Source organism: Chelonia mydas, chromosome 1 (assembly GCF_015237465.2).
Source record: "Chelonia mydas isolate rCheMyd1 chromosome 1, rCheMyd1.pri.v2, whole genome shotgun sequence".
Classification (NCBI taxonomy): Eukaryota; Metazoa; Chordata; order Testudines; family Cheloniidae; genus Chelonia; species Chelonia mydas.
Genome location: NC_057849.1, coordinates 54,865,710 through 54,883,235, shown reverse-complemented (window position 1 = coordinate 54,883,235; position 17,526 = coordinate 54,865,710). Strand labels below are relative to the sequence as shown.

The window sequence follows — 17,526 nt, the reverse complement described above, 5'->3', positions numbered from 1 at the left end:
TGCATGATTTGCTACATAAGTGTCCTGAGGTTACCCTCATTTTCTATTATCCATTTAAAGCCTTCCTGAGAAGGTCACTCTTTGCTATCCAGGCTATGTTAAATGGTGATTTATAGAAGAGGCCGTTTTCTCTCTCAAATACAGAATAAGACTAAATGATCACTTAAACTTTACATAGTTCCTAAAATGATTAATTCAGTATAAAAACTGATCGTAGACTGGCTTAGTAGCTAGATGAGAACCTGAACTACTCATTTCTTCTTGTCTCATGGTCTATTGTGAATATAGCCAGCTTCTCCGGTAAGGCAGTATACTGTTTACGTGGCAGTGGAAATGAAGAATAACTAGTGTGTGTATAGTTTAAAAAAAAAAAAAAAAAAAGCAGATGTTTGGAGTTAAATATCTATTTCTTATATCTTATTTCCTTAAGGAAGTTGCAAGATTCTTGGATACAAAACATAAAGACCACTATACAATCTATAACCTTTGCAGTAAGTATATGTAGCTCCTGGCATGCTGGAGGTTGGGTGGTTCCCACAAAGTGCTTCATAGATGTCACTGAAGCTGAATGGTGTAATAGCCTTCTTCAGGCTAAATGAGGGAACAATTAAATGCCCCTTCATTTAGTGATAGCCAAAGCAGTGGAAAACATCCCACTATGGACTGACAAAGTGGCAGCTGGGGATTAACTGCTGCAGCTATGTATCTGAGGGCTTGTCTCAGTTTACAGCACTAAGTCAGAAGCAGCCAAAAAGCATGAAACTAGGAGACAGTATCAAAAAGCATGGGTAGGGTGGCTGTGAGCATTTTGGGCAGAGTGCTGGCTAGAAGGGCATGCTTGGACTTGTGAGAGGCAACTGCCTCCCATTGTTGGATCCTCCTGTGTTCAGGGAAACAGGACTTTGTACATTCTTTGCAGACAAAGAGCATTGCATCCAAAAAAAAAAATGGAAATAACCCTCAAGACCTTAAATATTGGCTAGCCACTTGGCCAAATGGGGGTTACGGACAATCAGATCATGAGAACCAACATCAGTTCAGCCAACCAGTTAAAATAGAGAAGATCAAGCTAAAAGGGTCATGACTTTGAAAACTGGCCTCTCGTTTTTTACCACCACAAATCACTGTTGCAACTGATAGCAGTTGGTGGGAGTCCTTTAGGCCCTCCATGAACTGAGGGTACAAAATTGCAGATGCAAAATAGGAAGCTGGCCTTCGAAGTAAGGCCTGATCCAGATCTGCTTAAATTGAATTGTGAATCTATTCATTCAGTAGCACTGTCCAAAAAAGACTCCAGTAGATAGTCTCAGCTGCTATTCCACCATCTTTAAAACACAGGCAGAGAAAATAGCTTGACTTTAAATAACTAAAATTATAGAGGTAACTTACCAGAACTCTAAACTAGTTTTAATCTGGAGTGTTTGATTTTTTTTTTTTTTTTTGTAGGTGAAAAAGGTTATGACCCTGTGTACTTCCATTACAGGGTGGAGAGAGTCTTTATTGATGACCACAATGTCCCCAGCCTAGAGTAAGTCATATGCTAGTGTTTCTGCAGCCCAACAACAATACTAGGCATAAAACAAGCTCTGACAACGCTGAAATTCATATGCTGTTTTTATCTAGGGACATGCTGAAATTTACTGCCAATGTGCGTGCGTGGATGAAACAGGATGAAAAGAACATCATAGCAATTCACTGTAAAGGAGGCAAGGGTAAGAGAACAAGTACTGTAGCAAAGAAGGGACTGGAAAACATAGGAGTATCCTAATTAAAATGGTGTAAAGCTTAAAGTTTAAAACGCATTCATTTCGTACCTGCCTAAATTTCCAATGCAAGTATTTGATCATGGGATAGCTTAGATTTCCATCCAGTCAAATAACGGGCATGTTAATAACTACTCTGCACTTCATATACCTTTCATCAGAGACTCTCAAACCCTTTACAAAGGATAATTTTCAAAAACACCTAATGTTGGATTGAGATTTATTTACTCAACAGATGGGTCTAACAAATGTTTAAGGCAAAACACTCAGCAAGTGAGTGATTACTTACAAGTGGAAAGCTCATTAGGACAATCTCATCAGTCACCTCTAGGGCTGGACAATACAGCTTCAACCTGCCTTTGTAACACAAACTTATAAATAACATAAAGTTATCCTAGACATGTGTTAGTCTCCCACTTCCATGTTACCTCTCCTCCCCAATCAGTAGTTCAAACCAGTCTCTCTCCACCCCCCCCAAGCTTTAGGGTTACTCTTTTCTTGTTTTCACAGATATGATTCTGCAATTCCTTAAACATAAGTTCTGCTTATGCTGTTAAATGTTAGGCCAGGCTCTTAAAATCCACAGCAGGCTTCTGTGAGACCTAAATATGCCTTTGCTCCCAGTCAAGGGTGCGGGAACAATTTGTATAGTGGGGGTGCTGAGAGCTATTGAACCAAACTGTAAACCCTGTATGTAATGGAATCCACTTCAAGCCAGGAGATGTGGTAGCACCCCTAGTTCCAGCACATAAGTCCTATTTTCAGAAGTGACCTAAGCAGTTAAGGCACTTTTTTGAAAACTTTATTGTATGGTTCACAACATTAAGACCATCAATTTTTTTCAGAAGGGAAGTGGAGCAGAGAGGCTTGCTGCAGTCTAGAGTCACTGGGTATAGAACCCAGATCTTCCCTCTGTACCAGTTCCCAGTCTGCTGCTAGCCACATGCTTCCTATATCCAATTGTTTGCTTTAATAAGTTTGCATATTCAAGGTCTATTGGCATCTTGTATTTGAATTTCTCTTGTACAACTTTAGGCTAAAATTTTGTTCAAAAGCATGTGCCTAAAATTAGGCATCTAAGAGGATAAACTTGTCAAAATAACTGAGCACCTAACAGTTCTCATTGAAATCAGTGAGCTGCGGGGTGCTTGGCACTCTGAAAATCAGACATCTGCTTTTGAAAATGTTGGCTTCAATGTTTTGACCTGTGTGCCTTCATGTGGCAGTTCTCCCCTTGTCAGGACATCCCTGTGGAGAAGTAACACTGTAGAATGACTGGTAGTGTAATCCTGGGGTTTTGAGGTATATTTGGCATCTCAAATTAAACAGAGGTCTGAAAAGTACTGGCCATCTTGCTGTAGTTCATAGTAAAGCTGCAGAGAGGAATTATTGGGAGACATTCTTAAAGGAGTAATTAGAAGAACTAGGAAAATACAAATCTGTAGAAACTGCTTTGCAAAAGCACATCTTATTTTAACTCCGTGTTGAACCCTGTCTAAGATTGTACTCTAGTTTCTACTCTATATATGTATGTGGCTTTTGTCTAGAGTTTAAATTTATATCTTACATGTTGACTGTCATGTATGTCTCAAAATACTGTGATATACCAGTAGTGTGTGTGTTCTCCTTTCTAATACAGGCAGGACTGGAACAATGGTTTGCACTTGGCTCATTGACAGTGACCAGTTTGAGAGTGCAAAGGTATGAGGGAAAAATCTATATTAGCAGTTTCTTAGATTTGCTCTTATGTTAGGCTCCAGAAAGATGAGTCCTCTTCTGACCATGTGTATTGACTAGGGAGAGGCCCTTTACAAAACACATGCCTCATTCTCCATGGAGAGCGTAAGCCACTTCTAAAAGGCGTTGCCAAATGTGGTGGTGATTCATATGGTTAAATGTTCATAATTTGAGGGAATGGAAAATGGCAGTGAGGAAGAATGGGAAGAGACTGACTGGATTATGTTGAGATGATACCAGCCATGGAAGCATTTGATTGGGCTGTCAAAATGACTTTTAAAAAAAAAAAAATCGCCACTTTAAAACCATTTATAACTGGAATTTAAGCTCAATATCTTACTCTAAAGCAAGGCCTGCTCAAAGTTTAGTATCAGATCTTAAAATGACCCATTTATCCCTATTATCATGCACCTGTGTGGAGGGTGGAAGCACACCTCCCTTTAGAACTTGCCATTCTTGAAGATGAACTATACCTCTAAGTGGCAAGTCTCATAATTAAAAGCAGGTCATCTGCTGCTGTAATGCAGCATAGCTGGATTTGTGGCCCTAGTGCATGGATGGCAAAAATATGCTATGTGTATGAATCACCTGCATCTGTATGAGGATCATCAAAATTGATGTACTGGGATAAGCTTCTCTTGTACAAGGTAGTTTTACAGACTTCTCTCCAATATTAGTTTGAATGTCTGTCTGCAAATTGTGGGGGTTTTTGTTGTCGTCTTTCTCCCCTCCCCCCCTTTCAAAAACTGTGTGCTGATTGAGCTTGGTCCCTGGAACCCATCTGTGGTATTTTTCTGGAGTGTGAGGTTTTTATTTGAGGGTGATTGAGACAGATTGGGAGTAAAAAGGAGGGTTTTTAACAAGGTCTGGATTCTCTAAACTTCTGATGGTTGCTTTAGTAAAACCACTTAAATACTGTCATTTTCTGACTAGCAAATTCTTGTCCACCTTGAAACGTCCCCTGTCACAATAGGGATTGACTAGTCCTTGTGTTTCTAGTACCAACTCACTCTAGCTTCCAAAGCAGCTGTTCTCCAACATTGGTTTGGACTCTTTCAAGCCTTTTACCACTGTTCACATCTGATACTTTTGGGTTTTAGTCTTCAGTTATAACTATATAATAGCACAAACTTCATTGTGAACCAGCTGCAAAATTTGTCCTGTTGCTTCATTTGAAACTGACTCTTATATGTAGGAGAGCTTGGACTATTTTGGGGAGAGGCGAACTGATAAAAGTACAAGTTCCAAATTTCAAGGAGTTGAAACACCATCCCAGGTAAGAGCCTAAACAAAGTGAGAAGATTGTGGAGGGTGAGTTAAATCAAAAAGCACATAAAAATCCACTGTGTAATTGTTTAAATGTAATGGATGGAAGAATCAGAATTGAAGTACTTTCCACAGTTCAGTTGAGAACTTCCAAACTTCTGTGCCGTATGTCTGGGTAATGTCCTTTTTAGGAACTTAATGACTTCCCTCTACTAGTTGGGAAGTTCCCCAAAGAGGAGGGCCTTCTCCTGTAGCTCTAACAAATGTGCTTGGCGGGGGTGGGGGGAGGAGAAAAGAGGCACAGAGAGACTTAAATAAAAGTTCAATACCTAGCACTTAATGTTAACCATGTGTTGAACAAATGATGCTCAAAACTAGAGCTAGCTGGAAAACAAATCACTTTTTCTGCAAAAAAAAATTCATTTTTAATTTTTTGTGCTCAACAGGACAAAGTCAAAACAGCATTTTAAAAAAAAGTGGGAAGGGATTTAAAGGAAAAATACCATTTTGGAAGAATGGAAATGGAAGGTTTTTTGCTTTCCAGCTTCCCACCTGGAAGTAAGGCCCTTATCAATTTCATTCACTTTTTGCCTGACTCAAAGTAAATGAAGTTGACAAGGGCCTTCTAGAAGGCCAGACAGTAAGCTGCTGTTTCAAACTCCGATTTCTGAGAAGAGGGCACTGTCCATCAGAAGACTGCTGACCAACTACTCAACACCCACTTAAGGCTTTTGTTGGACAAGTGTTAATACTATTTTACAGATGAGAGTGGGGGAAACTGGCACAGATTGTTACTTCTCCAAGGCCATGCAGAGCAAACTATGGCAAAAATGGGATTGAAATTGTGGAAATTTCTGTCTGTTAGCTTACTTTGCCACTTCTCACTTATCGGTCACTGAAAGCAACAGGGTCTGTCTGTGCCAGATGTGGCGAGGACCATATTTAACATAGGCAGCTTTATTTTGCATTGCAGAGTAGGTATGTTGGGTATTATGAGATCCTGAAGAACAAGTATAACTTGAAACTCCCACCGGAGAGACGCCTCAAAATAAAGAACATCAAAATCTACTCTATTAATGGTAAGAATTAATACAAATTACATGGACACTTTAGTATTTTTTTTTTTCTGCCCTGGTTTCGGCATATTTTCCAGGTCACTTTTTTATTTCAATTCTGTATTCCTACATCTATATTGAGTGCACTACAGACACCTTACTGGGGTCAGAATTACTAGAATAAGTGTGTTTAAAAAAAAAGAGTGGTGAGATGTGCCTTGCTGTTTCATGAAGCCAGATAAAACATAATGAAATTCTATATAAATATAAACTCAAGTTCTTTGTAACTCAGTTGCAAGCAAAATGAACACCTTCTGTGACCGTGCCCTTTTAAAATGGATTCTTTCTGCCTGTTTGTTTTCAGTGATGGTTTATTCCCTCCAACTGGCATTAGAACGGGGAGGGGGACTGTGAGATGCATGCATTTAGGGACTAGAATTCTTCAGCCGATAAGTGACCGTGATATATCTGGCATGGATCAAATGCTTTCAAGTGTGCTTCTGAGTCTGATATCTGAACAGCCTTTGCAGAGAAGCCAAGAACTGAAGTTCAGGTGCCCACCCCTGAGGAACCTTACACTGCTGTTGCTCCATGTGTATTCTGTGGCTAGAGGAATTGATTTCCAGGGTGGTTTGTTCAACAAATTCCTATAGATACTTTTCAAAGCATGATTCTCTTATGCCTACTAAGGAAGACTTATTTTGGTTGCCTTTTTTCTACTGTCTTCCAGAAAGTTCCACATAAAAACTACTTTAACACTGAAGAAAGTGAATTTATTATCGTTATAGGACAGTTCATGGGGTTGATTGTATCCTGTTCCATTTAACTACTTATTGTTCCAGCTCTATAATTTAAAGATCAAACCCTGGCATAATACAACTTTGATTCCTTCTAGGAGTTGGAAAAGGCAATGGAAGTGATCTTAAAATACAGATAATTATGAAAAGGAAAGTTGTATTCCATTGTGTTTGTGCCACTCAAGAAAACTGTAGGGTAAGAACTCTAATGGAGGTGTCTGACTAAAATGTCTTCACAATATTGAACTTGAGCACACTTTACTAAATCCATTACATCTGTTGGTTTTCATGGGAAAATATTGGATGTAAAATTTCTCACTTTCTGATAAGGAAATTTACCAATACTAGGAATAGAACACTCAGTTTTATTTCCTGCACATCTTTGTGTGACTTGGAGCTCACAAGTTTTTCACAGGACAAAAGGAATGTGGATTTCCCAGGAAACTAATGGGATGATTAGATCAGTTCGTAAAACTGAGTTCCTTGGCAACAGGAGGGCAACAGTCAATCATTTTCCTTATCTTCACTGTAGAGCCTTTAACCATAAGTAATTTGGTATTGTCATATGAGCCACTGTAACTTAGTAGTGGAACACTATTAATTGGCACTGCTAGATTTGTGTGCGTTTTATTTTCAGTTTGAAAAGAGTTACTCCAAACAGTTCTGGTTTTTCTTCAGTTATTTTTTGATGCTGAAAATGACTTTGCAGTAATTGGCTTGGAAGACTGTCCTGTAATAAGCGGTGATGTGAAAGTCAGATTTGAATCTCAAACTGTAAGTATAGTGGAATAAAAACTGCATATTTCTGGTACACTTCCAACTTTGAGATGTAAGATATGTATGCGTCTGTTGGTATTGTAAATAATTGGCATCCATGTGAAAACTCCCTGTGTAGGACAAGTCTTGCCTTGATTCAAAAGTATTTCCTCTGAAGGTAGACCCTTCAGAGCAAGTACTTGCAAATGTGCAAGTACAAGTGTTCAGCACTTTCTCCATGACCTTGTGCTGTGACACATCTAGTAACTTCAGACTATGTACTGTAGCTCCTAAGTCTACTCTCAAGGCCAGGAGGCACACGGGCAATTCCTGCGCTTGTTGTAACTTGCTTTGGCGATCTCATTTGTTGCTTTCTTCTTCACAGTGTAATGAAGGCAACGCACAGACCTGCATCCTCTTTCATTGACCTGACTGTAAAATTCCAGCTAAAGTTAATTATGTGAGACTGTTTTGATGTGGGTGATCAGCAACAGCCCCTCATCAAGTTTTCAGGGTTGCGTGTTCCTGTCTGTTCTGCCAAGGAACAAGCATAGTTTAGTACAGCACAGATTGATTCTTAACCTTTTTTTTAAAAGCAAATATATAAAATATCCTAAACACAATTTTGCTTATCTTTAGGATCTTCCAAAAGGCTATGACAACTGCCCATTCTTCTTCTGGTTCAACACCTCTTTTATAGAAAATAACAGGTAAGATGTAATACACCAGGACAATCAGAGTGGCAAGTCCATAATGCTGCTATTTTCAGTGTGTGAACAAATCTTAATAGATTTATGGAGAATGTTAAACATCCAGAAGAATGAAACGTCTACTTCAAAACCTTCAAGAAGAGGTCCCCAAACTGTGGGGTGTGCCCCCCCAGGGGTGTGTGGAGGAACATCCAGCGGGGGGAGGAGAATGTGGCAGGGCCTGGGCCAGCCCGCACAGAAGGCAAGGAAGGCGCATCCCCCAGCCCTGCTCTGGTCCTGTCCCCAGCTCCGTGCCAGCCCCCAGCCTCAGCTGTGGCTCCATTCCCAGCCCAGGGGCAAGGCTAGTGGAGCCATACCTGGTCACAGGCCTGGCTGTTGGCCCCACTCCCAGCCTTGGTCCCTGGCCACAGCCCAGCTCCCTTACCCTTGGCTGCACCCCCCCTCCCCCCCAAATCCGAGCTGTGGCCCTGCTCCCAGCACCCAGGGGCCCACAGATGGGTAAGGGGGGGGGTGCAACCTTCAAAAGTTTGGGGACCGCTGCCTTGGAGTTTAACCCTTTGATAGGTAATAACAGTGCAATAAGTTGGAAAACTGCAGTGTTTGGCCTTAAACCATGATTTGGGAACAAACTCTCAGCATTTTGTTGGCGTAATGCAAGGTGTACTAGACAGATCTGAAGAGATCCTTACCTTAAATAGCATCGTCTAAGTCTCATGCAAATCCAGGAAACTGATCTTTGTAGCATTCCACATGACTAAGTATTGAAGCTGAATGTTCAGTTTAAAACAAACTGTAACTCCTTTTGTGTGCGCTGCTTTCCTTAATTATCTCAAATGTGATAGTGGGGACCTTGTCTTCATACTTTGTATAGCATCAGTATTTAGGTGCTTTCCACACAAATATTGGAGCCTTAGCATGCTCTTGGCAAATGCTTCTAACTTAGGCAAGGTCTCTAGTGAGCACTACCAGAGGCTTAAGGTCAACTTACAGTTTGCCACCATGGTGGCAAACTTGGGAGTGAAGGCTTTGGGGAAAACTGTCTTGTCTCCATTCCCTGCACATGGAAGCTGGTGGTCATCTGCGCCATATATACACCAGTGATTCTTAAACATGACAGGTATGATTTAAACAAAAAGAAAAGGAGTACTTGTGGCACCTTAGACTAACCAATTTATTTGAGCACAAGCTTTCGTGAGCTACAGCTCACTTCATTGGATGCAAGTGAGCTGTAGCTCACGAAAGCTTATGCTCAAATAAATTGGTTAGTCTAAGGTGCCACAAGTACTCCTTTTCTCTTTGCGAATACAGACTAAAACGGCTGCTACTCTGAAACCTATGATTTAAACAATAGCTGCACTAGGGCTTATTACCCTCAATAGGCAATAATTACTGTTAACAGATTTTAGAAGTATTTAATAATGGTGCTCTTCCTTTTGTGAAGTGAGGTGAACTGAAATGTCCTTTCCTTACCATTACACAATCTAAATATTTCATGGACTATGGCAGGGTAAGGGTAAATCTGTCCTTTCTATTGTCTGTACATTAGACACCATAAAACCCACTGGGGAGTTGGTATGCTCCTCCAGTTATGTCTTGAGCTACCTGAACTACTTGAGATGATGTAGACACCTACCAGAACACCTTTCTCTTGGCTGGGGGAAGACACACATGTCCCTCTGGCACACTGGTGTGAAATGCTTGTGTGTGCTTAAATCTTAGTGCTGTCACTAATCAGGGATTTCTGGCAGTAGAGATTGCACTTGCAGTGCAGTGTAATGTCTACTGTCCAGCTAAACAAATGCTTGTTTGGCACTCTTCAGTAAAATGTCTAATAAAACACAACAGTGGGAAGGAAACCTAAGATGCGTCCTTGAGGGATTATCAGCCATGAAAAGAGTTGATGATATAAGGATAGGTGATCCTGGTTAAAAGGATATTTTTAAACCCTTTCATGGCTTGATTAAATGAAAAGCTAAAAATGATCATGGCTGCAGAAACAGAGCTGAAAACTTAGTTTGGATTTACCACCACAGGGGTGAGGTAAGAGAAGCACTCATGCTCTTTCAAATGAGGTTCAAATCCTCAAATATCTAAGTCACTGTCCCATAGAGCTCTTCCAAATTTGGGATAAATCATGTATCTGCAGCTGCTTTTTTTTCTTGTGACATTGGAGGAGTTAAATTTTATTGTATCAATTTCTTTTTTAGTGATCACCAAAAAGCAACGTGATACTTGGGCAAAAATTTTGACCCTGAACTTGCAACTGGTTCCCATTTATCCCCAAATAGGCTGGTGCTTGTCATAAAGTACCAGCCATAAAGCTAATAGTCACCTTGCTAATAGGATTGTTTGTATAGTTCAGTTTATGGCTGAACTTGGTTTTCTCTCACCTGTCTTAACCATGGAATGTTTGTCTAAATGGTGTAATGCATTTGGTTAGCCAACTCTTTAGTGTGTGGAAGTAAACCAAAAATATTCAAAACCTGAAACAAATTCTTAGCTCTCATGTTTCACTTCCTTTTCAAGCCTACTTTCATACCATACATAAGAAGGCAGCATGTTTGAACTGTAGAATAACTAAACAGATGACCATTCTATTTTCCAGGCTTTACCTTCCTAGAAATGAGTTGGATAATCCTCATAAATCAAAAATGTGGAAAATCTACAGGGAGAAGTTTGCTGTGGAGTTGAACTTTGTAGAACCATAATGAGAAGTTGTCAGCATTTGTTTAAAAAGAATTGATGTTCTTTCCCTCAAAGAATCATGGTTGGTCTTCACCAATATAGTGGCATTTTCTGAGTCTCCTTCATGTAATTCTTGGTGTGTTTGTATGGAGATACGGTATCTCAAAATTAAATGTTGAAACAAGGAAAAATACCTCTGGTATGCACTGTCATGTATAGTTTCTTAGAGTGGCATTCTCTGAAGAATTTAATGTGTTCAACACATTTGTACTATGCATAATGCCAAAACTGAATTTCTTGATCTGAGCACATTCCAGTGCTCAATTTTTTTTACAGTATCCACATTTATGAATTAAAAACAAAATCCAGAGTTCAAACTCTACACTACCCTAAGCATGCATACTGCTCTACAATCAGTCTTACACAAAATTAAATATAAAATATCAGTGTTATCCTGATAGCTGAGGAACCCTGCAAAAACATGAGACTGTTATCCCCTACAAATGTCTGGAAAACAGCCTTTGTAATAAAGGAAAACCCAAAGCTGTTGAACTGATCTCTGTAGGGTTTTAACTAAACACATGACAAAATAAACAAGGGCCCTCACAACTTAAGGGGGCGAAGGTGATGTTGGATCTCAAATACATTCTTTCCCACCAAATGAGCTAGCAACTAGTGCACTATGTGCTGATACAAAAACTAAATCTGAATTTTCTCAGGCCAACTCAATACCCAGAGCAAGGTGGTCTCTCTATCTGGCACAGGCCCCAAGGAGCTGGTAGGGAAAAGAGAGGCTAGATATGTCAACTCTGGCTGTGCTGGCCAAATGTAACTAGAGACCAAGCTCTTACAAACACCTCACTTCCCCTCTCTGACAGGGAGGTATGGCCTACTGTCTTGGACAGTAACTTATGTGTTTCTGATGGTGTTGGGTTTTGGAGTTTGAAGTGTTTAAAAAGCTTCCATCCTTTTCAAGTTTGAGACGCTCCCTGCTTTCATTTTTAGCTAATTCTTTAACTAAACACATTCTCAGAAGCAGCTGTTGAGCAGGAGAATGTGCCTCTACAAAGCTTGCTGCATCAGTCCTCCCTTCATTTGAGTGTCAGCTTTATGCTCTCTGAGCTCATGAAAACCAGTCTTAAGCATCACATAAGCCTTTAAGCTGATTGTATCAAGGGTTAGGGTTAGTGCCATAGCAATATGGGCCTTGTAGGTGAAGCATTTTTTTTTTTTAAACATGCCATTGGAGCTGAAATCTGAGGAAAGCTTTTGATAGCATCCTCAGTTTGAGATTCAAAGTGCCTATAGGTACTAACAGTGTGATGCAAATATCCCTTTTGATGGGAAAACTGAAGCAGAGGTTGAGTAAGCTGTCAAAGGCTACTGCTGTCAGTCAGGATTAGAACCTGACAGGGTGGGCAACATGGTCAAGAGGGCACCATGTGGCAGCACAGAGGTGCATGTGATGTTGGTATAGTCAAAACTGCTCCTGGCTGGCAGGGAAGCACCCAGATTTTTCCCTGCTTCCTCCCACTGCAGGAACATGGGACACCACCACCCCAACAATTCTCTGTGTTCTGGGGGGTGGAACAAAGAGCAACAGCAAGGGCTCTGTGTAGCCAGATCACTTTCCCCACCTGGGCTGTGCTATGAAACAAGCACTAGGAGCTACTGCCCTGCCCTTATTCAACCCAGGTGGGGAAACTGACCTGGCTGCAGAGAGCACTGATGTTGCTCCTTGGTCCCCCATTCGAGGGGGATAGGGAGGATCAGTTCCAGGGGGAAGGAGTGGCTGGCACTGCTGCTCATTCTGCATCCAGGTCAGTTTCCCCATGGGGGTGTAGGAGGGCAGTAGAGGGGCTAGGAGGGCAGGAGAGGGTGAAGGGGTTAGGGACAAAGGGGGACAGTGCTGGAGTTAGGGGTGAAGGTGGAACCTGGGGAGCCCAAAAGGGCCTGGGGCAATGGGAGGGGCAGCACCAAAATACAAGTTCATCCAGGGCACCTTTCCTTAAGGCTAGCCCTGGAACCTAATCTTGTGCTTGCTTGTGGTGTGCTTTCCACCAGTGATGCTTTAAAGTAAAGTATAGGGGCTGTTGGAGGTGAAGGACACAATCATGTAAAGAAATGACCACTAAGCAATTGTAAGAGAAACAGTTGAGGTTGTCCCTAGACAGCAAACAGCCCTTTCTTGCATTTTTCTAAGTGGAAGTAAGGCTATGGAAGCCTCATATTTCCTGGACATCAGTTAATCTGGCTTTTAAATTTCTGTATATGGTACAGAAATGGAAGTTCGAAGAGACTTAATGTTAGTGCTGATCTTTTTGCATGGCAGAAGTCTTTGATATTGTGACTCAAGCAGCAGGGCTGGACACAGCTACAGAAGTTTTAGAAAGACACGTGTGAAATCCAGCAAGGTAGACTCAACAAGGGCCACTTCTCTCAGCCTAACCACTGAAGTGCCCAGGGGAAGATGAGGTGAACTATTTGGTAAGTGTTGAAAGACAAGGTTTATGGAAGACCTACAGCATTCCTACAAATTCAAGGCAGGAGCTTTCACTGGGATATTTAGTGTGAGAACACTGGGCATTACAGCAATCTAGGGGATAAACCTGCTTTCATAATAGTAAAACTCTAGAACTAATGTAGTTTAGATTCTTAGTAGTCTGACACTTACTAGCCAGCTAAATGGATTATCTTCTATTCTGACTTGTGATCACAGTTTATGCTAAACTTGGTCCTGGCTATATGTAGGAGTAAAACGAATCATTGGTGTTCTCCAGTACTTTCCTGTACCCTTGAGTAATAACTCATGACAGTGCAATTAACTTCAAAAAACTTTATTCAAATTTATAATTCCCAAAAGTCACATTCAGCCACTGATTGGACCTTGTAGGCAATGAGGTAGCTGTAGCTTCTACATGTTAAATGGTGACAGGTTTTTTTTTTGAGAAAGGGAAATAACTTCTGAAAGTGTTTGATATCTGCAGACACCCAAATATAGACCTTAAGCCTTAATATAGAAAATGCAGTACTAGGTCTAGTTATTGGTAGCTAGATCTGTACTAAGGACATAGGTCTTAACTCCACTGTTCACCTTGAAGGGCAGTTCACTTTTGAACAGTGATTAAAGTAGCTTAATACTTGCTGTCATAACTGCAGAACCCATATAGTGATTGGAAAGTGAGTTGAGCTCTATTTGAGGAAGGGTATAGCCCTTTTGCCTGTACAAGTACACTGAAGGCTTAATGTTAATGTTTTCAGGAGAAGAACCTGTTCCAAAAAAGTTGGTCTCTTCTGGGCAGGAAAGATTCAGAATCCATTGGGCATTCTACAAGGCATTTTGAGCTGTGAATGAAACCAGATTCTGAAGCTTTGGTAAAGTGAAAAAGATGGTCAGTAGTGCAAGGAGGGGTGAGTAGAAAAGCTAGCCTGCAGAATCTCCTCAGTGGTGCAGGAGCCAAATCTACCTGACTTCTAATCTCAACTGACTTTCCCATGCTGGCCGTTGCAGTAAGCCATCTTTACTTACAAAGCAAACTTGACCTGGCAGTCAGATGCACACAGTGTTCAGTGATGCCATTTCTAGTTACTTAAAGTTGAGGATTAAATGAGCTCTCTCAAATCAGGCTGCAGCGATGGGTGCTACAGGAAGCTATGTAGTATAATGGCTATTTAAATTACTTGACTTAATTTGCTACAGGTAAGGCTCCAGCTTGTCTAGAGGCCAGGTAAGCCACACTTAGGGTAGGCAACTACTGTTTTGGTCAAAAGAGTAGATCATAGTTTTTCAATTGGAAAAGCAGATTTTAATACTTACTGAAGATGGTGGTCGTGTTCGACAATTCTACTTGCTACTTCCAACTGGAAGATGCACTTAAGTGCCCCCCATCCATGCCTGAGACCCAAAATGTGCAAACAGTTGTCAGTGTTAGAGGTGCTTTTAAAAGGAATGTGTGAAGTCGGGGAGAAAGGAGGGAAGAGCAGCAGTCTCCTCTTGGCTTGCACTACTGACTGTCTTTTTCACTTTACCAAAGCTTCAGAATCTGGTTTCATTCACAGCTCAAAATGCCTTGTAGAATGCCCAATGGATTCTGAATCTTTCCTGCCCAGAAGAGACCAACTTTTTTGGAACAGGTTCTTCTCCTGAAAACATTAACATTAAATGGAACTAAAACACCTGTTGGCCACTTTGAAAGTAAAACTGCCTGATATATAACTGGAATTTAACCTAGCTGCAGTATATTTTACTAATCTCAGCTCTTAATATTTTAAAACCTACTTTAACTGGTGTTCTGTGGACATTAACTCAAACTGCCTGACTATTCTGACAAACTTGTAATTCACTTTAAAAGTGAAATCAACCTTGTCCCTAGTGCTAGGGGCACAAGGACTACTTGTAATAAGGGGACAACTAACTTCCAGGTATAAAGGACTCTTTCCTTACCAGCCAGTGTACATTCTCTCATATCATGTTCACCCAAATTAGACTAAGCATGAGCACTGCACTGATGAAGGTTTTTCTGCCTTATCAGTTTAACTGAATTGTAGAAGAGCTGGAAAAATTTACAAGTCTTTACCTCTACTTAAACTTATCCTAGAAAACATTTTTCTCAATTATTAACTAGAAATCCACAACACAGATTAAAGGATCTGTCATTTAAGTTTTTAATTTGAGCTGTAAGCATTAGACACAGGGCTCTGAGTATATTTTAGTTTCACTGACTGCATAAATAATTTAATTGGGGCTCCAGTATGAGCATTTGTAAATTAAATCCAACATTTTATTTCCATGAATAGTTGGTAACACTACTGCTAGAATATTCAGGAAGATAAAGACCAAAGGAATTATGACTAAATACAGGTACAGAGTTGAAACAGCTGCAGTATTCATACTGCTAAATGGAAGTGGTAGTACATAGTTCACACACTGATTTTGTATTAGTCCAACTGAAAACATGCTTTGAAATAGCTTAGTGTCAGCTTCAGTAACTTGACTGTAGTAAAAAGTCTTTGAAAATCCTGCTTCTGCTACACCTATGGCTTGATTTACATCAACTATTGCAAATACAGCTGAAGTTATTTTTAAAAAGGGCAATACTACACCATACAGGACAATTATTACTGACTGAATTAAATCTTATTTTCACTCTTCCACCTGCTATGCAATTAACCTAGATGCTACCAAGCCAGCTTTCAGCACCTGACTTTCAGTACTATTACTGTTTTTTCAAATTAAAATGTACAAGATCTGACAACTACCTTGTAACTTGCATACCATTTTTATGGTTTGACATTATTCCTATATACACTATGCAAGAGATTAACAAAAGTGACTCCAAGTAGCACTGAACTATCTTACATTACAGCAGAACAGTATTAAAAAAACAAAAAAAGGCAGCTTCAGTTTACTTCTCATGGTGCTCTTTCCTGTGAGAGGGTGCAAAGGGAAGACTTGCCCAGAATGTGACTGGGACCAGAGAAGAGGAAGGAATGCCTTGCACTGGTAAACAAACACTCATCTTCCCCCCCCGGCCCCCCCCCCCGCCCCCAAGAAGCAGCTCTATCACCAAGATAGGCTACAGCGGGCTATGGGGTGGGGCTGGGAGGTTTGAGGTGCAGGAGGGCACTCCGGGCTTGGCTTAAGGGGTTTGGAGAGTGGGAGGGGAATCAGGGCAGGGGCGAGGGGAGACTCTCAGGGGGTGTAGGCTCCGAGCGGCACTTACCTCAAGCGGCTCCCCTGCAGCTCTTATTGGAGTGCGTAGAAGCTGGAGCAGGGCCATGCCACAGCTTCCAGGAGCCACATGGTATGCCCCCCCCCCCAACCCAGCACCCCAGCTGGAGCAGGGCCAAGCTGTGTGATGTGGCCCCCCGACCCAGAGCAGGGCCGAGTTGCATGGTCCAGCCCCCACAACCCAGCACCCCCGGCTGGAATGGGGCCAAGCTGCTGGTGCGGCCCCCAACCCAGCGCCTCAGGCAGAGCTCCAGAGCAGGGCCAAGCTGCTGGTGCGGCCCCCAACCCAGCGCCTCAGGCAGAGCTCCAGAGCAGGACCGAGCCACATGGTGCAGCTCACAGGCCCAGCTTAAAACGGTTTGTGGGCTGGATCCGGCCCATGGGCCATAGTTTGCCCACCCCTGGGCTATAGCTACCCTCACTCTAGCCAAAATGTGAGTGTCCATGAGCATTTGTAAAAGGCTCCAATGACAAGGTGGCGAAAGCATTCCCCTTTGGTAAACACAAAAGCTAACTGGCAGCTATTTTAAGGCCACAGCCTCAAAGAATCTCGGACTTCCACAATGGTAGCAAATATTTAAGGGTATCTACTTCCTTTCCTAACCCACTGCATCTGGCCCCAAATCTTGTTCCTTTTGGATTATGATGGCTGAAGTATTACCATTCCTCCAACCATCATTGTGATCAAAGTATGGAGCAGGCAGCAGACTGGTACGTGTCCTCCACTGAGGCGCCCCCGGGGGGGTGGGGGGGGCAGGGGAAGAGGGCTCAGTGCACTGCCCTCGCCTGCAGGTAACCCCCCCCCCACAGATCCTATTGGCTGGGAACCACAGCCAATGGGAGCTTCAGGGGTGGTACCCACAGGCAAGGGCAATGCATGGCAGGGCCACCTGCCCCCCTACCAAGAGCCACTGCCAGACATGCTGGCCCCTTCTGGCAGTGGCACAGGGCCAGGGCACACAGGGAGCCTGCCTTAGCCCTGCTGCGTGCCACTGCCACCCTGGAGCCACTTGAGGTAAGTGGAGC

At 41.9% G+C, this 17,526-nt stretch overlaps 1 protein-coding gene across 10 annotated transcripts in view; it reads left to right on the top strand.

Moving 5' to 3' along the window:
• LOC102936385 (phosphatidylinositol 3,4,5-trisphosphate 3-phosphatase TPTE2) overlaps positions 1-10,962 on the top strand; it is a 42,117-nt gene extending 31,155 nt beyond the window's left edge. For all 10 annotated transcript variants that reach the window (XM_007068055.4, XM_027830223.3, XM_043532433.1 and 7 more), the window contains 10 exons: positions 431-491; positions 1,447-1,528; positions 1,624-1,712; positions 3,403-3,464; positions 4,696-4,776; positions 5,740-5,845; positions 6,717-6,814; positions 7,297-7,392; positions 8,014-8,084; positions 10,690-10,962. In XM_007068055.4, the coding sequence (XP_007068117.2) occupies positions 431-491; positions 1,447-1,528; positions 1,624-1,712; positions 3,403-3,464; positions 4,696-4,776; positions 5,740-5,845; positions 6,717-6,814; positions 7,297-7,392; positions 8,014-8,084; positions 10,690-10,792 (849 nt within the window). In that variant the 3' untranslated portion in view covers positions 10,793-10,962. The remainder of the gene's footprint in view (positions 1-430; positions 492-1,446; positions 1,529-1,623; positions 1,713-3,402; positions 3,465-4,695; positions 4,777-5,739; positions 5,846-6,716; positions 6,815-7,296; positions 7,393-8,013; positions 8,085-10,689) is intronic.
• Positions 10,963-17,526: the final 6,564 nt, after the last annotated feature.